General features: G+C 43.9%; 1 protein-coding gene across 2 annotated transcripts in view; it reads left to right on the forward strand.

Moving 5' to 3' along the window:
* The window catches only part of DHTKD1 (dehydrogenase E1 and transketolase domain containing 1), a 106,291-nt gene extending 83,624 nt beyond the window's left edge, over window positions 1-22,667 (forward strand). Inside the window, exons 1-17 of one of the 2 annotated variants that reach the window (XM_082072667.1) lie at window positions 2,463-2,644; window positions 5,182-5,337; window positions 6,114-6,325; window positions 8,118-8,312; window positions 8,918-9,187; window positions 9,807-9,978; window positions 11,572-11,770; window positions 13,069-13,381; window positions 14,462-14,546; window positions 15,218-15,357; window positions 15,720-15,870; window positions 17,087-17,193; window positions 18,526-18,690; window positions 19,072-19,154; window positions 20,249-20,418; window positions 20,938-21,023; window positions 21,523-22,667. In XM_082072667.1, the coding sequence (XP_081928793.1) occupies window positions 2,491-2,644; window positions 5,182-5,337; window positions 6,114-6,325; window positions 8,118-8,312; window positions 8,918-9,187; window positions 9,807-9,978; window positions 11,572-11,770; window positions 13,069-13,381; window positions 14,462-14,546; window positions 15,218-15,357; window positions 15,720-15,870; window positions 17,087-17,193; window positions 18,526-18,690; window positions 19,072-19,154; window positions 20,249-20,418; window positions 20,938-21,023; window positions 21,523-21,624 (2,760 nt within the window). In that variant the 5' untranslated portion in view covers window positions 2,463-2,490 and the 3' untranslated portion in view covers window positions 21,625-22,667. Of the gene's footprint in view, window positions 1-2,462; window positions 2,645-5,181; window positions 5,338-6,113; window positions 6,326-8,117; window positions 8,313-8,917; window positions 9,188-9,806; window positions 9,979-11,571; window positions 11,771-13,068; window positions 13,382-14,461; window positions 14,547-15,217; window positions 15,358-15,719; window positions 15,871-17,086; window positions 17,194-18,525; window positions 18,691-19,071; window positions 19,155-20,248; window positions 20,419-20,937; window positions 21,024-21,522 lie in introns of those variants that run through there. The other variant, XM_082072668.1, reaches the window with a different exon arrangement.
* Window positions 22,668-23,235: the final 568 nt, after the last annotated feature.

Below are 23,235 nucleotides of genomic sequence, written 5' to 3' on the forward strand. Positions count from 1 at the left end.
TTTCACCTGTTCCAAAAACACATAACCACGGTTTCATTTGAAGGAAAAAAATACTCTTTGATTTCCCCGTTGTGAAGGCAATCAACCCTTCCACCAAGCCTGTGGAAAGGTAACTCGCCAGTAGCCCTTGTGCCTCCCAGGCCTGTATTCACACAAACTTTACAGAATCACAGAATGGTTGAGGTTGGAAGGGACCTCTGGAGGTCATCTGGTCCAGCCTTCCCCGTTCAACCAGGGCTACCCAGAGGCCATTGTCTAGTTGGCTTCTGAATATCTCCAAGGATGGAGGAGACTCCACAACCTCCCTGGGTATCCTGTTCCAGTGCTTGGTTACCCTCACGGTAAAAAGATGTTTCCTGATGTACAGATGGAGCCTTCGGTGTTTCGATTTGTGCCCATTGCCTCTTGTCCTGTCACTGGGCACCACTGCAAAGAGCCCGGCTCTGTCCTCTTTGCACTCTCCTTTCAATTATTTACATGCATTGATAAGAAACCCCTGAGCTCTCTCTTCTCCAGGCTGAACAGTCCCAGCTTTCAGGCTTTCCTCATATGTGAGGTGATCCAGTCCCTTCACCATCTTCATGGCCCTTTGTTGGATTCTCTCCAATATTGTCTTGTTCTGAGGAGCCCAGAACTGGTCAGGTGTGGCCTCACCAGTGCTGAGCAGAGGGGACCTGCTGGCAATACTTTATCTAATGTGGCCTAGGATACCATTTATCATCTTTGCTGCAAGTGTACAGTGCTGGTTCATGTTCAACCTTGTGTCCTCCAGGACTCATGGGTCCTTTTCTGCCAAGATGCTTCTAGCCAGGCAGCCTCCAGCATGTACTGGTGCATGGGATTGTTCCTCCTGATGTGCAGAACTTGGCTCTTCTCCTTGTTGAAGTCCATGAGGTTCCCATCAGCCCATTTCTCCAGCCTTTTGAGGTATTTTCTGAACAGCAGCAGAATCCTCTGCTGCATCAGCCACACCTCCCAGTTTGGTGTCCTCTGCAAACTCGCTGAGGGTACACTTTGCCCCATCATCCAGATTATTAATGAAGGTGTTTAACAGGACTGGATGCACTACAGACCCTTGGGGTACACTGCTGGTTGCCAGCCTCCAGCTGTTGTGCCACGGCTCAACAATGCTACGGGCTTGGGGAAGAGTGGATGGAAAGCTGCCTGGAGGAAAAGGATCTGGGTGTGTTGATCAACAGTCGGCTAAATATGAGCCAGCAGTGTGCCCAGGTGGCCAAAAAGGCCAACAGCATCCTGGCTTGCCTCAAGAACAGCGTGGCAAGCAGGGCAGTGATCATCCTCCTGTACCAGGCACTGGTGAGGCCCCACCTTGAATCCTGGGGTCAGTTTTGAGCCCCTCACTACACAAAAGCCCTTGAGGTGTTGGAGCGAGTTGAGAGAAGGGAACGAAGGTGGGGAAGGAGCTGGAGCACAAGTGTGATGGGAGCGGCTGAGGGACCTGGGGGGTTCAGCTGGAGAACAGGAGATGAGGGGAGACCTGATCTCTGAACTGCCTGAAAGGAGCTTCGAGCATGGAGGGTGTTGGTCTGTTCTCCCAAGTAGCAAGTGATAGGATGAGAGGAAATGGCCTCAAGTTGCACCAGGGGAGGTTTAGATTTGATATTAGGAATCATTTCTTCACAGAAAGGGTTGTCAGGCATTGGAACAGGCTGCCCAGGGAATTGGTAGAGTCACCATCACTCAAGGTGTTTAAGAGATGTGTAGATGAGGTTCTTGGGGACACGGTTCAGTGCTAGAGTTAGGTTATGGTTGGACTCGATGATCTTAATGGTGTCTTCCAACCAAAATGTTTCTGTGATCACCACCCCCTGGATCCAGCCGTTCAGCCAGTTTTCAACCCACCTCACTGCTCATCCAGCCCACCCATCAAGAGCTTGTCCATGAGCATCTTATGGGACACAGGCAGACAATATCCACTGCTCCCCCTCATCTTCCGGGCCAGTCACTTCATTGCAGAAGTTTATCAATTTGGTCAAGCACGGTGCAGCCATGCCCTTGAGGTGCTGGAGTTTCTTGTCCTTCATGTGTTCGGAAATGTTTTCACAGGCACCTGAAAACTTTAGATGAAGCTTTCAGATTTTGTTAAAGCTTTGTTTCTCCCTCACTCATGTCTCTTTTTGGCAGGATTTCCAGAAGTGAGGTTACTGTGTCTTTTTGCAGTCTAACCACAATCCAGCACACCATATACACAAGATTAAGTTTTGGAACGTTTCAGGATTGTTTAACAGGAAATTTAGGCTGCCTTTTAATAGTAAACACCAGGATAGCACGATATACGTCTGAAGTCGCCGAAAGGCTCAGAGAAGCGGCCTGGACACTCAGATTTAAGGGCTACACACACGGCCGAGCCCCCGAGGGACCAGCCAACCCGGGCCGCCTCAGGGCTCGGGGCGGGGAGCGGCGGGTCCCACCCCGCGCGGTTGGCGGGGCCGGCGGTTGGCGGTCGGTAGCGGGGCGGCCGGGGCGGCCATGGCGGCGGCGAGCGCCGTGCGCTGCGCTCTGTGGCGGGGCGGCCTGAGGCGCTGGTACCGCACCGAGCGGGGCGTCTACGGCTACAAACCGCGGAAGGCGGCGAGCGGGACACCGGCGGAGCCGCGCGGCGCCGGGGCGAGCGGCAAAGCAGGTCGGACACCCCCGTCCCGTTCCCAGCGGGGCTGAGGGGAGGCCGGCGGGGGTTCCTCGGAGCGCGGGGCTGCTCGTCCCGCCGCGGGGTGGGGGGAGCCCGGGTCCGCGGCTCGGGCTGTGCTCGGCAGCCCCGCGCTCCCGTCAGGGAGCCGGCGGCTACGTGAGCTCTGGGGGGCCCAAAGTCCGAGGGCGTCGATCCGGAGCCGCCGCATCTCCCCGGGGCTCCGGGCGGGATTTCCCCGCTCTGCCCAGCCGGGGCCGTTGGCTTCGATTCCCGTCAGGCTGCGGATAACTTGCCCAGCTCCGCGGGATAAAGAGGCTGTGAGCGCGTCGAATGCTGAAATTCCCTCAGCATTGTGCTCCTGCGCTTCTTGTTAGGTAGGAGGGGGGTGGTTAGTAGGTCGAGAGACATTCTCCTGCCCCTCTACTCTGCCCTGGTGAGACCACACCTGGAATATTGTGTCCAGTTCTGGCCCCTCAGTTCCAGAAGGACAAGAACTGCTAGAGAGAGTCCAGCGCAGGGCAAGGAAGATGATGGAGTGGAGCATCTCCCTTATGAAGAAAGCCTGAGGGAGCTGGGGCTCTTGAGCTTGGAGAAGAGGAGACCAAGGGGCCACCTCATTAATGTTTATAAATATATAAAGGATGAGTGTCGCGAGGATGGAGCCAGGCTCTTCTCGGTGACAACCAATGATAGGAAAGGGGTAATGGGTACAAACTGGAACACAAGAGGTTCCATTTAGATTTGAGAAGAAACTTCTTCTCAGTGAGGGTGGCAGAGCCTGGAACAGGCTGCCCAGGGAGGTTGTGGAGTCTCCTTCTCTGGAGACATTCAAACCCACCTGGACACCTTCCTGTGTAACCTCATCTGGGTGTTCCTGCTCTGGCACAGGGATTGGACTGGATGAGATTTTGAGGTCCCTTCCAATCCCTGACATTCTGTGATTCTGGAGTTTTACCACTCACAAAAGTACCTGTGCCATGCGCCTGTGTATTTTTCATATAGTGTTTGAACTAGCTAAGTACAGACAACTCTCTCCTGTGGCAATAAGTGATACTTTTAGCTCAGTTCGATAGTAAAGCCAAACAATTTCAATCAGAAAACTGGGGGAGGAGCATCATCCTGGCATTAACACCTCAGGAGGCTCCGGTGGGAATTAAGCCCGTTGTGCAGAAGTGAAACTGGTTTGTCAGCTTCTGGACACCAAGCCCCATCACTAAATAGTCTCCTTTTAAAGCAAGGAAAGCGTTAATATATTTCTACGTTCTTCTTAAAAATCGCTTTTTAATGGCTCTCTTGCCGAGAGTGTTTTTGGATAAATTATGTTGTGTTCTTCTGTTGTAGAACTCATTCGAGGAAATGACCTGTTTGAATGGGCTGACTGCATAATTGTAATACCCTGTTTCCCCAAAAGTAAGACAGGGTCTCATTTTCATTTTTGCCCAAAAAGATGCCTTTTAAAAACATATTTAGCTGCCTGAACACTATTTAAATTGACTTTTTAATGAACTGTAACCAGGGCTTATTTTTGGAGTAGGGTTTATATTTGGCGCATCCTCAAAAATCCTGAAGAATCATGCTAGGGCTTATTTTCGGGGTAGGTCTTATTTTCGGGGAAACTGGGTAGCAGGAGCAGAGTGTCAGCAGTGGAAATAAGAATGGTGGAGAAATAACTGTGAAATGGCCTCAGAAATTGCAGTGTTTTGGAGAATGAAAAGCCCTCAGACCTGGATACTGCCAGCACTGCGCCTTTATCAGGGCGAAAAACCCCACGACACATGATGAATGCATTGTAAACTGGTTCCTATCATTAATTTGTAGCAGATTCTGCTTGTAATGTATTTTATTGGTTTGCAATTTATTGATCTAGTCTGTGGCGTGTGCTCAACGACAGTAATGTTATGTGCATGACCTTTCAGCCAGTCAAGTTTTGCTTATGTTGATAATTTTGTGACCTCGGTGCCTGCAACAGTGTGTTGCTGGTGTCTATTGAAAAACACATTCACCTATTTGAATTTTTAGTACATCTGGCTCAGCACGTACAAATGCTGTTGGCTAATGGGTCCCGCAGACACAGACATTTTTTGAAGTTGTAGGTCCCGAATTATCCTTAAACCCCTATCTTCTTGTAATTCCAGCAAGGAATAGGGAGGAACAAGTGGTACGATTTGAGTTGGCTGAGGAAATCAGAGTTTGCACACTGGTACTGTGCCATTCTTAAGTTGGCCGTACCCGTTGTAAAGAGATTCAAAGCAAAATGAAGTAGCTTCGCATATATTTACAGGAGCCTATGAGGGAAACTTGGGGGTAAATCTTGAGTGTACTTGCTTGAAAATCTGTTGGGTGAGCAGATTTAGCACTTTGATGGATGTGAGCTGTTGTGGAATGATATGGTGCAAGTAACATGCTTAGAAAAATTATAATTCCAGCCAGAACCTCGATGATTATGGACAGAATACTCTTATGTTGATGCTGTAAATGTATTAAATGTGAGCATGTGTGTAATACTGTTCTGCTTTCTTTTTTGGTTTTAGTTGACCATGCTCTTGCTCGTTTAATAACTGCATATGCTGAACATGGCCACAAAGCAGCCAAAATAAACCCACTGTTTGCTGGCCAAGCTGTCATGAACATGGTACCTGAAATCCAAGAGTTGTCAGAAGTTCTTCAAGGGCCTCTCATTACTACGGGTAAGTCTTCAGCCTTATCACAGCAAATTTTCTTCCTGGGTGATTTATTTAGATGCTGTGTCCTCTGCAGAAGAGACAAATATTGAGTGGTGGTTCAATCAGTAATGAACCGTTGGTGGAAAAATGGTTAACTTCAGCCTACTTACATGTTTGTTGCAGAAGTCATCGTAGAATGAGTGGCTACCTTCTAGCACCTTTGGAAACCACGAACGTTTTAACTTGGTCTTATAACTTCTGAGGTTATTTATTAATTTCTTGTATTGCTGTAATGTTCTATGAGTTAGCATAATACCTAACACTGTAGTGAAGCTGCCAGAGCACAGGGGCAGAAGTCAGGACTTGTCTTTTCTTGGATCTCTTAGACTGGAGCTGTGGCCTTGAACAAAGGAGGGTCTTTCTCTATGCTTTGTTTTCTCCATCTGCCAAACAGGTCCTTATTTACTTGTAACGCAACTGGAATCGGAGCTTATGTCTCTGAGCCACAAGATACTGAGTGCCATACTGAGTCGTAAAAACACTGATTTTATGTCATTCGTGGTAAATTCTTTCAGAAAGGTGTTCTGAGCACCTTACAGATAAGCATGAGACCGTCATATTAATAACAGTGAAGTGTGCTTATAAAAGATGTTCTTGAGTTTTCTCTTTAAATGGAGGAAAGGAAAACAAGACGTTAATTTCTATGCTCAAAACGTTAATGTAATTGCAAAACAATGGTTTAAGTCTTAGTGCTTCTCCTTCCTCCTCCACAGTGGCTAATAACATTTATTTCCCACCAGGGCTTCTAAACATGGGAAAAGAAGAGGCTTCCTTAGAGGATGTGTTGGCTTACCTTGACCATATATACTGCGGGCATATTTCCATAGAAACAAGCCAGCTTTCAACTTTGGAGGAGAGAGAATGGTTTGCTAAAAGGTTTGAAGAGCTAAAACAAGAAACATTTACACCTGAAGAGAAAAAGCACTTGTGCAAACTGATGTTGGAGTCCCAGGTACCTTGTTCACTACTATAGGATTGTAATAGAGTTGTGGAGCCTGTCACAAACCATTTAATGCTCCAGACATTATTAATGCAGAATAAGAACAATCGCTATCCTTGAAGGCTGTGAAGAAATACAAGATTTTGCCTGAAAAAGCGCAGTACACAATGCAGGAATCTCATTGGAGGTTGTTGCTGAATTTACTTAGCATCCATTATTAAAACAAATAGCACTACCATTTGATTTGTATTGATTAATTTGGAAATTATGTATAGGAAAATATTTCCAACCAGTTCCAAACTCAAAATGCTTTTAGAACTAATTAGAACATAGATTGTGTGTAATATATATTCTTGTATCATGTAATCTTTGTCACCTGGACACACAAATAATGACCCTAAAAACCTGTGAGTACTCAGTCTTGAAAAGTACGATTCTCTTAGGCTAATGATCGGACAATTTATATTAAATGTTACAGATGGGAATGCAAAGTTGGGCAGAGCTCTATGAAATTTTATGCTCTCCTGTAGCTGTTCTATGTTTTCCTTTCACCCTCATGCTGATCCATTTTACTGCCTTTAAAGTATGATGTCTGAAGGTTTTGGGAGAACAAACCAGAGTTGGACTCAGGTGTTAGATATATAGCAATGGTAAATTTGCTGCTTTTCAGCAAAGGAACCTTTGTTCAATGAATTGTTTATGGAAGTGAAAGATTCATGTACTTGCAAAATGTGCAGAGAAAATTTATTCCAATACTTCTGTATTGTGAAAAAAAATTATTTTCTCCCCTTTTCTGCCTATGTTGTCCAAAAGGATGGAAAGGTAGAAGAGCAGGATCTGTGAAGGTGTCCCTGTTTCCAGTTTTCCAAGTGGAATGAGTGTTAAATGTAATATTTACCAGTGACTATACAGAAGTATATGGCATATTTTGTGTTTTTCTTGCCTTTTTGGCAGTTAGAGGAATGTGTCAATGATACAGGAGGTTGAAATCAGGATGCTGATGTATTCCATTTTGCTTTCTGTATGACAAGAACTGTACTTAAGAGTGTAGAATTTAACCGTTTGGAGAGGAAAATCTGCTTCTATGTGTGATAAATTTTGTGTGCATTATTCCTTAGAAGTAAATGTTGCTTAGCTAGAAGGTGTTCAGCAGTTGGCTCACGTCTTTGGCTATGGCTCAGTTCTTCCCTTCCCAGTCACAGATTTCATTTATTTTCAGTCTTAAATTGCAAAACACGACAGACACTTGCAGTGCTTCCAAAACTTTGTCACTTATGAGAGCTGTCTAGGAGCAGATGAATGATGTATGAGGAGTGAGAGGAAAATGAAGTAAATATAGATTCCTTTATTTTCCTTTTCTCAAGCATTCTTCTACCTATGTACTAAGGACTATGTCTAATGGTAGTGAAAATGAAACGCTGTGTTTCTCTAGCACTTTGCATCTCAGGATGGTTAAGGTTCATAACATAAAAGAACAGCATTCCTTAATTTCCACCTCAAATAGGTAAATTATCAAGGAATTTGTAAATTGCTCTGGTGTTATGTTTCTTCATGCATTTCCTTCCATGTTAGATAGAGACAGTTTGGTCCTCAGTCCAATGGTTTTCTGCATAAGAGGAGGTTTCTTGTAGTCCTCATACCTTCTGGTCTTAAACTGTGTGAGTGAAGAATGAGCTGAGACTTTCAAGGGGTATGCTTAAGTTTGTATGCCTTAAAGGTACAAAAATAAATCACATTTCAATTTAATAAACAGAAGACTGCTGCTTGAAATAGCCTCATAGCGAAGGTCTCCTGTTTTTAATAGGAGTTCGATCACTTCTTAGCCACGAAGTTTGCCACAGTGAAGCGGTATGGTGGTGAAGGAGCGGAGAGCATGATGGGTTTCTTCCACGAGTTGTTCAAGATGTGTGCGTACAGCGGTGTGACGGATATCATCCTTGGAATGCCTCATCGTGGAAGACTTAATCTTCTTACAGGTTTACTTCAGCTTCCACTTGAGGTAAGAGACATACAATCTTATTGACAGTTGCTCTGTGCCTAATTTATTTGCAATGAAATAAAACCCTAGAAGTTTGTTGTGTTGTGAGTGCTGAAGCGATAAAACATTACCTGTGTGAGAGCGTATTCCCGTCTGTCAGCACCTCAGCCAGATCTTCGTGGGAGATTGTTAACAAGAACTCTGAAGAAGTTCTCTTTATCTGTTATCTGTAGCATCCTTGCAATTTCAGGAATAGGAGAGCATACAGTTCTGTAAATGTTTTGATTTCAGTGTGTTAGTGAATCGTAAAGTCGTTGGTCTCTCCTCCCAAGTAACAAGTGATAGGACAAGAGGAAATGGCCTCAAGTTGCACCAGGGGAGGTTTAGACTGGATATCAGGAAAAATTTCTTCACGGAAAGGGTTGTCAGGCATTGGAACAGGGTACTTAGGGAACTGGTGGAGTCACCATCCCTGGAGGGTGTTTAGACGAGGTTCTTAGGGACGTGGTTTACTGCTAGAGCTGGGTTAGGTTATGTTTGGACTCAATGATCTTTAGGGTCAATTCCAACTGAAGTGATCCTATGATTCTGTGAAAGAGGATTTAACCAAATTTGTTTCCATGCAGCTCATGTTCCGTAAGATGCGTGGTTTGAGTGAGTTTCCGGAGAATTCAGCAGCCATTGGGGATGTTCTCTCCCACCTGACATCTTCTGTGGATCTCGACTTCGGTTCACACAGGCCTGTGCATGTCAGCTTGCTACCTAACCCCTCACACTTAGAAGCAATCAATCCAGTGGCCGTGGGCAAGACACGAGGAAGGCAACAGACTCTGCTCGACGGAGATTACTCCCCAGAGAGCTCCGCACAACCTGGAGACAGAGTTATTTGCCTGCAGGTATTTTGCTCACAATTTGTAACTGATCTTGGTAAGACTTCTTTGACTTGCGTATGAAGTGGTATTTATAGAAATATCAAAAAAAACCCTGAATAAACTTAGAATATCAAGAACTGGGATCCTCTTTATGGAGAAAGATGAGAGAAAGGAAGATTTCCAGGTGACATGTTTGATGATACTGGCATTTAAACAAGTTCACTTCTAAGATTTTTTTAAGAACTGGTTCTGATACCTTCCTTTATTTTAATATTACTCTGCATTGAGAGCCATGTGTGCCTGTCCTCACAGACCACTTTTGCATTTAAACCACCACTGTTAGCTTTCTTTCAAATGGGTTTGGAGAAGAGTTATCAACAAGGTTGCAAAGCATACAAGGGGGTTTAGAATTTTTTCATTTTGTCATGGTACTGTTGAAGAAAGTCTGCTGGAATCAGTTTTTACTCCCTGAACTGTCTTTTATAGCTGTGAAGGCAGTCCTAAATAATCAGTGAAGCTGGCCAAAACTATATCTGTTCCACCTCCTCAATTAAAAAAGTCTGGCTTAATGAATTGTGGCTTTGATTTTGCTGTTCCTCCAGTGTTTTCTAATGAGACTTTTCCATCTTCTTCCCCAACGTAGGTTCACGGCGATGCTGCTTTCTCTGGGCAAGGGATTGTTCCTGAAACATTGACCCTCTCTAATCTACCGCATTTCAGAGTTGGTGGGAGCATCCATTTGATTGTTAATAACCAGCTGGGCTATACCACTCCTCCAGAGCGAGGAAGATCATCTCTGTACTGCAGTGACGTTGGTATGTATAGTTAATCACAAGGAAGCTTGGCTGTTGTGTCAGAAATGATTTTTAACTCCAGTGTGAATATACTATTCTGTGGCCTTTTTATAGCAAGTGCCTATCAACTCTAGGGAGTTAGATTAATATATCTCCATTCTCATGATAGCGTAGAAATTAAAATTATTGTTGATTATTACCTCCTACTAGCAAAAGTTCAGATGCTGGAAATATGCCCTCCCCCGTCTGCTTTATGGCAAAGACCAAATATCAAGGGAAAATCTTGTCACATTTTTACAGGATAAAATATTTGCAAAATTTCTGTGAAGTCTTTATAACGCATTTAATTTCTGCCGTATCATTGACAGCTTTTAAAAATATATTGTGTTGGAGTGTATAATAGACATATTTTAAAAAGATCTTGTTAGATTTAACCAAAATTATTCCAGTGTGGTTTTGGAGCAAGATTTGTAAGTCAAATACTCCCTTGTTTTTCTGGTTTGTTTGTTGTCAGGTGAACTTGTGGAGCTTTTAATTAAAAGATGAGGTTCATGCTATTTCTAAGCTTAAACTAGAAGTTTTTTTGATTTGGACTGGTCTTTCTTAGTGATAAGCAGATGTATAGTAATCAGCAAGATCAGAGACATAGTAGTTAGTTCCCTTGTGTATGTCTCCTAGAATTAAAAATACACTAATATATGTTTTTAAGACTCAACATCAAGTGTTTGTGTTTGTCTTATGTTTTCTTCAAATGGAATTGGTAGGTTCATTAATTCTGATAAGGCAGATAGTGTATGTTGCTGCTTTTTACCTGGGCTGGTTTAGTGTTGTGGATTTGTTTTTTGTTGTGGTGGTAGGGTTTTTTGGGGAGGAAGGGGGATGTGTATTTGTTTGGTGGTAGTTTTCCTTTCTTCTTACCTGATCAGTGCGGGGCAGTGTTACCCATTTGAGCTTCAGGATTTGGCTAGGGAGGGAAACTTGATGTGAGTCAAGAAAGGCTTGAAGCATCTTAATCTCCCGGAATTTGGCAAGATAAAGTACAAGAGGATCACTCTGTTTCTGGGAAGATTTGCAGCCAAATTGTCATACAGGAGAGGGTGTTAAGATGTTTGAATTGTGCAGCGTTGTCTTTAACGAAGAGACCTTTCTGCCTGGAGGAGCAATGGACAGAATAACTACTAACAAGGGAGAATATTGTTTCTGGCGTGTATGAATTGATAGAAGTTACAGTTTAGGATAAGAAGGAAACAAAAGTCAGTTTTTGTTTGAAAGAGAAGCAATCAAGTCATTCCCTCCCATTCCCCACGAACTTCCATCCAGATTAAGAAGATGTGGGAACTGTGTATAGAAAGTCGTCTGGGAGTTTACTGCTGGTAGAGAAGTTCTGTTCAAACTGTGACAAATACAACGGGTTGGGTTAATTGCCCTTTCTCTTGAGGGAGACTCCTACTCCTTACCCCAGCTCTCATCACAGAGAGCATCTGTTGTAGATTTGTTTTTGTTAAATACACTTCACATGAGTTGTTGGTAGTTTTCAGCAGAGTAGGTGGGTGTTTGTTTTCTTTTGAAGGCATTGATGTGATTACTGTTGTTATGTTTTGACTCCCTGGGCAGGTAAAATTGTTGGATGCGCAGTTATCCATGTGAATGGGGATGACCCTGAAGAAGTTGTCCGTGCCACACGGCTGGCTGTCGAGTACCAGCGCCAGTTCCGCAAGGATGTGATAGTGGACTTGCTGTGCTACAGACAGTGGGGCCACAACGAGCTCGATGAGCCGTTCTTCACCAACCCCAGCATGTACAAAATCATCAGGTAAGGGAAACACCACCTGATGGCAGAACCCAAAAGGAACCAATTCAGTATTGCCTGCGACTGTAATAGAAGTCTCTGTATATTGAAGATCCTTTGCTGTACCGACAAGTCTTTGCAAGTGTAACTACACTGTCAGGAGCCAGTGACTAAGGTGTGTCTGCTAATGATGTGTTAATGAAGGTAACCATTGGTATTGGTTCTTGAATATGAAGCTTGATGCCTCGTGGGGGAACAATCTTGCACGTATCCCTTGGATTTCAAATTCATTATCGTGCTAGTAATCAGAAGACAAAGTTGTCTTTTGTGTGCTAGAGGGAAGAGTAGATAGTGTGGGAGGGTGAGCAGGAAGACTGTGTGATGTCTGTCTTGTCTTTGCCTGGTACTGCTCGTTCCAATGGAGACTCATCTTCATGAGCACTTAAATGTATTCAGGTTCCATCTTTATCCCCAAAGAAAAATGCACATAAAATGTTTTGGCCAATGAATTCTGGTATTTTAGGTGAAGGATTTATGGAACAGTTAGCTTGATGGAATGATTGGCTCCTCTTATGAGGAGCGGCTGGGGGACCGGAGGGGTTCAGCCTGGAGAACAGGAGGCTGAGGGGAGACCTTCTTGCTCTCTGCAACTACCTGAAAGGAGGTTGTAGCATGGAAGGTGTTGGTCTCTTCTCCCAAGTAACAGGACGAGAGGAAATGGCCTCAAGTTGCACCAGGGGAGGTTTAGATTGGATATTGGGAAAAATTTCTACCCAGAAAGGGTTGTCAGGCATTGGAACAGGCTGCCCAGGGCACTGGTGGAATCACCATCCCTGGAGGTGTTTAAAAGGCTTTCAGACGAGGTTCTTAGGGACATGGTTTAGTGCCAGTGTTAGGTTATAGCTGGACTGGATGATCTTGAGGGTCTCTTCCAAGCAAAATGATTCTATGACTCCCAGCTAATACTGAAATCCTACTGTCAATTTGTCTGAAGAAAATATGCACAACAGCACAGAGTCAGTCGTTAGTGGTAGGTTTTTTTGACTTGCTTTTACTTGTAATTGCCAACTACAGGCACTTCTTTTCTTTTTTTCAATTTTTAAAATTTTTTAATAAAGGATGGTAAATCACATATCCAAGAGAAATATTATATTTCTGGAAATGCCAAGAAAGCAAACTTGATGCAAAAGAGTATAATGTGCCAGGACATAATTTATTTTAGTTTTCTGTGATACCTGACAGTAATAAGGTGGTATTTCCTTGGTCTGCAGTGACGCTGCTTTCAGGTTTAATGTCTATGGGTTTGATTCCCTCCCTGACAGATCCCGTAAGAGTATCCCAGACACATATGCGGAACACCTCATAGCTTCTGGGCTCGTGACTGAGGCTGAAGTATCCGACATAAAGACGACGTACTATTCTAAACTGAATGATCATCTTGCTAACATGACTCTGTATAGTCCACCTCCGACCAATCTGCAGGCTCACTGGAAAGGCTTGGTCGAGCCTTCTGCAAAAATCACCACTTGGGACACAGGTATGCCCGTGCCGCTGCTGCAGTTCATTGGAGTCAAGTCCGTAGAGGTGCCTGAAGAACTTCAGGTGCACAGCCATCTTCTGAAGACCTATGCACAGGTCAGTAGAGCATAGTGATGCTTCTGGTTCCGTTGCTCAAAGATGTGACTTGTTACAGGAAAAACTCTAAACACAGCGAGGCTGCCAGTTAGAGAATAGCATAATGTTCTCTAGGAAAAACAGCTCGTGATCTTTTTTGAGGCTGAGATTATGCCATTTTTCCTCCAGTTTTGGAGAAAGATATGTCCTCTCCCACAAATCTGACCGTAACTTAATTTTGTTATTTCAACAATATATTGTTGCAATGAAGAATAAAGCTCATAGAAAATACAGTTTATTATTCTTACAAATAATAGAAACTATTACGATAAATTACTGTCATTTATATACTCCATAATTATAATGAATACTTTGTGAGAGAATGAATCAGGAACTTGGTAATAGTGTACACAGTTTCTAAAGCCAGTAGTGAGTGTTTATTTTTATATATATAAACATAAGCATACACATGTGGCTGAGTTTGACAGTCAGTTTTCAATAGCTTGTAAGTTTGTGTGCAATAACTGGATTGGTTTGGGTTTGTGAACATTTCCCTCTGATGAATGATGACGATGCGCAGGTGTCTAGTTGGCAGCTATAGAGAGACCCTGAGTTGGGTATTTCAGAAGCCCGATGTTCTTGCCTTCCCAGTTCAAGGCAAGAACACCACAGCTGCGTATGAGCATTTATCTGCAGTTCTGCAGGCCAAAGCGGGAGAATTCTGGAAACTGCAACTCTTACACCTGGTATCTTTCCTCATTGCTAACCAGACAAACCAAAAGTCTGCCAAGAGCACGCTCTGTGCTGTTTTAAGATTTTTAATATTTTTAGACTAAGATCTAATTTGTCAATCCACGGTTTGTTGACTGGCAAGTGAACGTGTGTGTCATCCGTGGTTCTGTGGTCCTCAGGGCAACCTTCTTTGGGATGTGCTGAAATAAGAGAGCATGGATTCCAAACCAGCCTACGTCTGCTGCAGGAATATAGCATTTCTCTCTGTAGTGGTTCTGTTTTACTAGCTTCTAATAATGATCTATGCCACAAAAAGAGATATAGAAGAGAAAAGGCAAAGTAGTAACTTTTTCTTGTTTACTTGTTTAGTCAAGAGTTCAAAAAATGGAGGAAGGAAAAAAGCTGGACTGGGCAACTGCTGAAGCTTTAGCATTTGGTTCCCTGCTGAGCCAAGGTAAGAGGCAATCAGACAGCAGACAATAAAATATTTTTGCTTTGATGGCAATAAAGTATAACATTAGACTCTTTAGGTGTTTTCAAGTCCAAAGATTGATACGATGTATAAATTTGACAATTTGCATTTGCACGATACTAAGAGAAAGTAAATCTGAGTCCGCTATGTTGCTAATAAATATTAGTCACAAATGTAGATTGGGTACTACATGTCTTCAAAGAATTGTTGCTCCCTTTCAACCCCCAAAATATGTTGGTGCTTAGTGCTAAGCACATGAGCAATGCAGCTGACATCAGTGAGGCCTCCCATAAACTTACCTCAAGTGTGTTTCATGCTACAATTTCTTTTCCATCCCCTTTAGCCTGATTTCATACCTTCATTTATATATGATATAGGATGCACATGTTTCGCAGTTTGCTTCAGTAAATTGAACCACTTACCACAAAATAATTCTTGGCTGCAGAGAGGAGAAAAGAGAAACGTCTGAGCATCTCTCAGATGTGCTTGTAAGTTGGAGCTGCTGCTGGTTAAATATTCCATCTTGGATTTGACGTTGCTGATGAGGAGAGCGACTTAAGAGAAGTAATATTTCAGAAGTGAGGAGCTGCTGTTCTGCAGGTTTTCTTCTTACATGACTTGCTAATCCAGTGTTTTGTTTATTGCTTGGCAAGGGTTTAATATCAGACTAAGTGGACAAGATGTTGGCAGAGGAACCTTTAGCCAACGACACGCGATGTTGGTTTGCCAAGAGACGGATGATACGTACATTCCTCTGAATCACATGTCCCCAGACCAGAAAGGTTTCCTAGAGGTAGGTTCTGTGGTCCTTGAGACAACCTTCTTCAAGTTGAGCTGAAACAATGCATATTTTAAAGCTGCCGAGACATATGTACGTAGCCTGTATATTCTGGCAAACCCCAGATAAAGAGACATAAAACTGTCAGGGCACAGCCATTTTTGGGGTCTTTACAAATTTAACAAGGGGTTTTGCTTTTCCTTGCGAGATCAGCTATTACTCTTTCCACCTCCGTGTCTTCATTCAAAAGAAAGAAGAGGTGACCGTCAATTGTGTTTAGGAGTGCATGGAGTCCTCAGTGTACCTGGTTCCAAAGGTTCTTAACTCTGGGTTGTCTTCCTCCTCACCGACCCCTCCCAATAATTTCCTTTTGTTAGGTGAGTAACAGCCCCTTGTCTGAAGAAGCTGTGCTTGGTTTTGAATATGGAATGAGTATTGAGAGCCCTAAGTTACTGCCAATTTGGGAAGCTCAATTTGGAGACTTCTTTAATGGAGCCCAGATAATATTTGACACTTTCATCTCTGGAGGTGAGTGTATAAGGAGCTAACATATTTAAAAATTAATCATTTGTAGTAAGTGCATTTTTTAGAAAATTCTTCATCTTTAAGGTAAAAGGGCAACATGTTGCAAAAAGAATTCTGTTTTCTCAAGAAGTTTTGTGAGCTTGCCTGTGTGGTCCTGACTTCTAAGCAGCTTTTCTCTGACGAGAATCCATCTAAAATCCTTGGCAGAAGACAGTAATTCCAAAGGACAGTTGATTATATTAATGGACTTTTTTCCCTCACCTGTCACAATAAATTTATTTTACTCTGTTTATGTATATTTGATACCTTTTTAGGCTGTACTTTTCCTGCTTGAGGCATCAGAAACATTCCTGAAGCAATACAGAAGGAAAAGAATGATTGTTTAAATCCCCACAATAGCGCCTTACAAACAACTTCTCATTTTGACTCTAGCATGTTTTCAGAGTGCTCAGATACTGCAAAAAGGCCTCTCTGAGCTGGAACATGCTCAGAAAATGCTAAGATGGATTTCTAGAGTGGAATTCCTTGTATGTAAGCATCCAGAATTTTGGCATCTAGCCTCAGCTAGGCCTCTGCACTTCGTCTATAATCACAGATGGAAATTCAGAGTCCCTCTTATCCCATCTGTCCTTAACATGTATTTGAGGCTGGGATGAATTATCTTCTGGGTTTAACTGTAATCCCCTAAATAGCGCAGGAGGTTTGGCAGAGCACAGGGAAATCGCCTGTGACTCGCACTGCAGCGTTAGCTGGGACTGGCTCACGGGATGCTGCCGGGATCATGCCTGCAGATGACCAGATGACAAGGATGTGCAGAAAATACGTAATGAATTATGGTTAGGGGTTTTCTCACTGAAAATAATTACCTTTGAGGGCCTATGTTAGTCAGGAGAACAATTCCATTAAGAGGATTCTTGCATACTGTGGTGGTTGTTTAGACTAAGATTTAAAGTCTTCACCATGTCACATGTTCCACCTGGAGGCTTAAGTCTTGTGGAAGCCCAAAGTTACACGATAATTTCAGCAACTTCAGCAACTGTTTCACAGTTGCCAATCTCATGGTAAAATGCCAGCAGCATGTTTTAGGCTTGCGTTTAATCGTGTGGAAATTAACTATTATTTTCTCCTGAGTAGTTTATGCAAAATAATATGTGTTTTGGGCTATATGTTCTGCAGAAATTATTGTTTCTTTCTTTCCTCCTCATCGTGTGTGTTTTAGGTGAGGCCAAATGGCTTCTGCAGAGTGGGATAGTCATTCTTCTTCCCCACGGTTATGATGGTGCAGGCCCTGAGCACTCGTCCTGCCGGATGGAACGATTCTTACAGGTACCGTGCCGAACCTCTCAGATTCACGTATCCCCCAGCACAGCACCAGCAACCAGTGCTCTGGGAGTCCTGTCACAAAATTCCAGATCCCAGTGTACAGGCCAGTGACATCAGGAACTGGAGACTTACCAGTATCGTACCATCGCAGTGAGACAGGAACAGGGACTGGGATGAAAGCGGAGGAAGAAAGGGGACTGTGATGAGAAGGCACAGGTCTGGAAGTCATGGGGAAACAGCTTTGGTTTAAATGCTGCTGCAACAGCTCTGGTGCAAGACTCTGGTTGAGCCTTGTAATAAATGCTGCTTGTTCCTGTTGCATCTCTGTCACCTGCCCAAATGGGTGTGTGGTAACATGATCTCTCTGGTGACCAATGACAGAACTAGAGGGAATGGCAGGAAGACCTGGGGAGGTTTAGGTTGGACATTAGGAAAAGGTTCTTCACCCAGAGGGTGCTGGACACTGGAACAGGCTCCCCAGGGAGGTGTCACGGCCCCAGGCCTGACAGTGTTCAAGAAGAGACTGGACAACACCCTCAGACACATGGTGTGAACTGTGGGGTTGTCCTGTGCAGGGACAGGAGTTGGACTCGATGATCCTTGTGGGTCCCTTCCAACTCCAGACATTCCATGATTCTGTGAAATTTTGTAATGTGAGATTTGCCCTAGTGGGATGTGCTTCAGTATTGCCTAATGTCTTTTTTCTTCATTGCTGCTCTTCAGCAATGTCACTGTACCACAAAATGAGTCCAGTAGCAAGACACAATTGCTGAATTGCAAATAGGAGAGCTCTGATGAACTCTTCTTGTAGAAAACATTTTGGGAGTTGGCATCAGAAACAGGTGTCTGCCCTCTGGTGCAAACCACTCACAGATCTGTGCACTATGCACAGAGCATACAAACAGGACACTGGGCACTATTAATATCAGTTAGTAAATCCGTGGCACATTAAAAAAATCCACTATTGTGCCCTTCTGATGTAGTAAGTAAATAAAAGCCTTTTCATCTGAGTAATGGCTTGGGGAGGTGTTAGCAGCATGTTTAGAGGGGTGCTACCACTCTGATGAAGGAGTCACGACCTATCTGCTGTTAGAAAAACTCATGCCCTGGTTACAGTATGCTAGAAGGAGGCAGTTCAGCTATAATCTTGGCAGTTAAACGCTATAGCCATTTCTTCCGTGAAGTTGTTCATCCCTTGCAATCAATGTCTGACTCAGTATATTTGCTCTTATATTCTTCTGCTAGTCAGCGTGCCTAATGTGCCTGTGTTCTGTCTTGCATGTTTAGCTCGCTGTTTGCTTCTTGACAAGGTGTTGCTGTCTTCCCCTTACACAGATGTGTGACAGCTCAGAAGAGGGGGTCGATGGGGACCAGGTGAACATGTCAATTGTGCATCCCACCACCCCAGCACAGTATTTCCATTTACTCCGGCGGCAAATGGTCCGAAACTTCAGGAAACCTCTCATTGTTGCTTCTCCCAAAGTGTTACTCAGGCTCCCTGTAAGATTAAAACTTTATTTTTCTTTTTTTTCCCCTCCCTCTTCTTCTTCTTTTTCTGTGTTCTCTTCCCCTTTCTCTTTGTTCTTCCTCTGTGTTCTCTCTCTGTTTTGGGGTCAAATTGATGGAGTTTTGTCTGTTTGGGGCAGGAGAGGTTGAGAATTAAAGCTGTGTGGAGGTGAGCTAGAAGCAGCGTTGATTCTAGGTCTGGTGGTGTTCCTGGGAATCTTACCATCCCACCGTTTATCTGTGGGAGTGCAAATGGGAGGGGGAGGGAAGGTTGTGTCTTTTGTACTTAAAACCCTGTCTTGCTCTCCTCTCCTCAACTCTGGCTTGAGGGAAAATGCAGTTAATTTTGGTAACTCCCAACTCTCCCCCATGCAGGCTGCTGTATCAAGTTTTGAAGAAATGGCTCCAAGGACAACTTTCAAGCCTGTCATTGGTGACTCCTCCGTAGATCCTAAAAGGTAACTCTGCTTTCTTAGAGGAAAAGCTCAGACAGGATGTCCTGTCCCCTTCCACCCAACAGCTCACGTGTGAGGTGGCATGAAAGAGGTGACTTCTGGGGGGAGAATGTTTTATGATGGGTGACTTAGTTTTACTTATTTTTCTCCTTGTCTTCTGCTTACTTGTTGGTAGTTACTGCATCTGCAGAACAGTAAAGTGTTCAGGCTTTCAGCCCTTGCCCCAGGGGTAGGCTGTGACCACAGTCTGATGGGTGCTATTCTGCACCTCACCCTGTATATAACAGTCAGCGGGAGCAGCTGTTACCTGAAGAGATGCAGAATTTTTGTTCTGGTGTTGGAACACCTGAGCTGATGAAGTTAAATTAGGGTAATAATAAATTTTGTATATATATATATATATATATATCTATATATATCTCCCTCCCTTCAGTTATTGTAGAGAATCCTATTCATAATGGGCAATTCTGGCCTTCACTTTTTTTGCTCCTAAGGTTCTTATCTTGTCCTTGCCCCAGTAGTACCCGAGTCTGACAGCATCCCTGATGTTTGCATCCTCACCCACAGACAAAAGGCTGGAAATATCTCAGCATCTTGTTTTCTTAGGTGGGATGGTGAGGCAGAACGGGTGCGTTTTCTCTCCTCACCTTTGTCCAGTAAAGGTAGGCAGCCAAGACCTCTCTGATTGCTGGAGGGTTTTGCGCATCTCCAGCAGGCAGTTCCTCTTTGACTTGGGAAGGAATTGTCCTCTGGAGGTACTTCTCTTGCTCTCTGGTTTGTTCTCTATGGAGAGTGCACAAATCACTAGCTTTGACAAGGTGTTTAATTTTTAGACAGTTAAAGCTAAGAGAGATGAATTCCATTGTAAGGTAACTTTCCCACGATTACTGAAGAAACAGGCCCTGGCATACTGTGCCCAGCTGTTGGAGGGGAGTGGGAGGGAAGGGAATGCAAAGAAGAGAAAAGGTGGTCTAGGGTAGCAATTTAGCTTCATAAAGTTGTCTTTAAATTTTGGTTGTTTTTACTGCATATGTGAAACCATTCTGGATAGAGTTTCTGTAAAACACTGACCTTGGAAACACTTCTGTTTTCTTTAGTGTCACCCAAGTAGTGCTCTGTTCCGGTAAGCATTACTATGCTTTGGTGAAGCAAAGAGAGACGCTAGGAGAGAGACAGCACAACACAGCTATCCTGAGACTTGAAGAACTGTGTCCTTTCCCCCTGGAAGCTCTACAGCAAGAGTTGAGTAAATACAGCCATGCCAAAGGTCAGCCAGATTTTTACCTTTTTTGGTTCTAGACTCTTTGAAGTATTGAACTGAATCTGTCGCCTGTCTGTTGGGATGAAGAGTTGTAGTGGCTTTTGCCTCTTCACTTCCCCCCTATCCATCTAGAGTTTCTGGAGTGAGATAATACAAGTGTTTACCACTTGTCCAAAAAGAACTTGTCTCTCTGCTATTGTTAGCTTCCATAAGGTACTACTAAAAGTTTGAGTGAACCATTTGCAGCATTTTTTGCATTGTTTTTTGCAGTCCAGTCCTCTCAGTAGCATTTGAAAACCGCAGTACAAAAACAGAATATCCCCACAGTATTATCCTAGTGGTGGACATACTTTTGGTTTGATTTCAGCAAACTGTGACCTGCAAGGGAATTCAATCTGGCAAGCCTTCATTTCAGAGATAGTGTCAAGACAAAAAAGGCAGAGATGCTACCAAAGAAAAAGCTTCTCTTGAGCTGTTGGAAAGACAAATATGTGCATTTGTAATGTACCCTTATCCTTCATTTAGCCTTTGTTTGGAGTCAGGAAGAACCACAGAACATGGGTCCATGGTCCTTTGTGTCACCACGGTTTGAAAAACAGCTGGGGGTTAAGGTAAGATGTCCCCATGGTGTTTAGTTTTTTACAATGAAGTTTGAAGTTCTCCTTGAATGCAAAATTCCGTGATGCTTGCACAAAAAACTGGTCCTGATACCTAAACCAAATGTGTGCTCTAATTTAAGCTACCTATGGTCTTTATAGCACCATTTAGTGGTGATGAGCATGACTGGAGCTTTCTTTTACCAGGTGTTTAGTCTAAGTAGGGAGAATGATGAAGGATCCCAGGTAGGAAACACAATGCTTGAAGTGAGCAGGAGGAGAATCCAAAGCTGCTGTTTGCCCTGGTAGATCGTGCACTGTAATATTCTTGAGATTGTGCACTATAATGTTCTTGGAGCCAGGATCTTTGGGAGAGGAAGGATAACTTCCTGCATTACTGCCAGCTGGAACTGCCCAGCATCTGACAGTAGATATCAACGTGGCATTGGAGGTCCTCAAGATGTGATCCTATGCTTGTGCTTCATTAATTATTTCCTCCTGACTCAAATTTCAGCTCCGTCTTGTGAGCAGACCTCCTCTACCAGCCCCAGCAGTTGGCATTGGAACCCTGCACCACCAGCAGCAGGAAGACATTCTTACCAACACATTTATCTAAGTTTTCAACGGACAGACTACTCCTGCTGTCTGCCAGTCACGTTTGGTGTCTCCTCCTATGAAGAAGAACAAAAGCCGGACCCTTAAGACTCTCAGTTCTCTGAAACGGGAAAGAAGAATGGAACAAGTACTGTAATGATAAAGCAATTTTTTCATGTAGGGGAATACCTAAAGATGAGAGGTGATGCCTGTTTCTCTAGATACTTCTTATTCTCTTGTAGTATTTTCTAAAGAATAACTTTTTAAAGTTAAAACCAACCAAACAAACCCCCCAAAAACAAAAAAATAAAACAGTCCAGGGGGCAGATAGGTGTGGTGGCTGTAAAATACCTGATACCACCTTTCTTACCTGCACTTGACAGGTCCCTGGGATGGTACATGTGTGGAAACAGTTTCTGTTTCCACAGAATTGTTAGTACAGTTTGGTTGAATAAATGTCTCCCCATGCCTGGGGATGAGCCATTTCTATAGCAGAGTGTTGTGGATTTTTCTCAATTCTTTTCCTATGGGCCAGGAATGAAATCTGTTACAGCTGTTCGTGCTTTTCTCAACACATGAGCTGTTAAACCAAGATTCCTGGGGGGACTGCAGGTTGGCTTCTGAAGGCTTCAGGCACCACTGTCTCTCTCGCAGGGAAAAGTGGTGCTTTCACATGAAGCTTGGAGGGCAGAAGGCATGCTGCAGGGATCGTGCCATATTTTAAAACCATATTTTATAGAGGACAAACCAGAGGCTAGCCTGCAGAGTGACGCTAACTTCTACCTGGGAATATTTTCTTTGTGTCATTTTTCTGGTCTGCTGTTGTTTTTTTTGGTTTGGTTTTGTTTGTTTTTTTTTTTAACCCCAAGATCTATCCTCATCTGGAGGCCTGTTGGGAGCTTTCCTCAGTAAAAATTCTTCTTTGCACTGTAGGTATCACAGAATTTGTCTTGAAAAAAATGTGTTAATGAAACAGGTTATAGAAGAAACTGGACATGAGCCGGCAATGTGCACTTGCAACCCAGAAGCCAATGGTGTCCTGGGCTGCATCACAAGGAGCGTGGGCAGCAGGTCAGGGAGGTGATTCTGCCCCTCTGCTCCGCTCTGGTGAGACCCCACCTGCAGTGCTGGTCCAGCTCTGGGGTCCTCAGCACAGGACACTCATGGACCTGTTGGAGAGGGGCCAGAGGAGCCACAGAAATGATCTGAGGCTGGAACAGCTCTGCTGGGAGGACAGGCTGAGGGAGTTGGGGTGTTCAGCTGGAGAAGAGAAGGCTCCTGGGAGACCTTATTGTGGCCTTTCAGTACCTTAAGGGGGCTGATAAGAAAAATGAGGACAGAGTTTTTAGCAGGGCCTGTTGCGATAGGACAAGGGGTGATAGTTTTAAACTAGAACAGAACAGATTCAGACCAGACATGGGGAAGAAATGTTTTACACTGAGGGTGGTGAAACACTGGCCCAGGTTGCCCAGAGAGGTGGTGGATGAACCATCCCTGGAGACATCCCAGGCCAGACTGGACAGGGCTCTGAGCAACCTGATCTGGGTCAAGATGTCCCTGCTCATGGCAGGGGCTGGACTGGATGAGCTTTGAAGGTCCCTTCCAACACAAAATAGTCTATGATTCCATTAAA

This window comes from Streptopelia decaocto, assembly GCF_964273445.1.
Source record: "Streptopelia decaocto genome assembly, chromosome: 1".
Taxonomy (NCBI): domain Eukaryota; kingdom Metazoa; phylum Chordata; class Aves; order Columbiformes; family Columbidae; genus Streptopelia; species Streptopelia decaocto.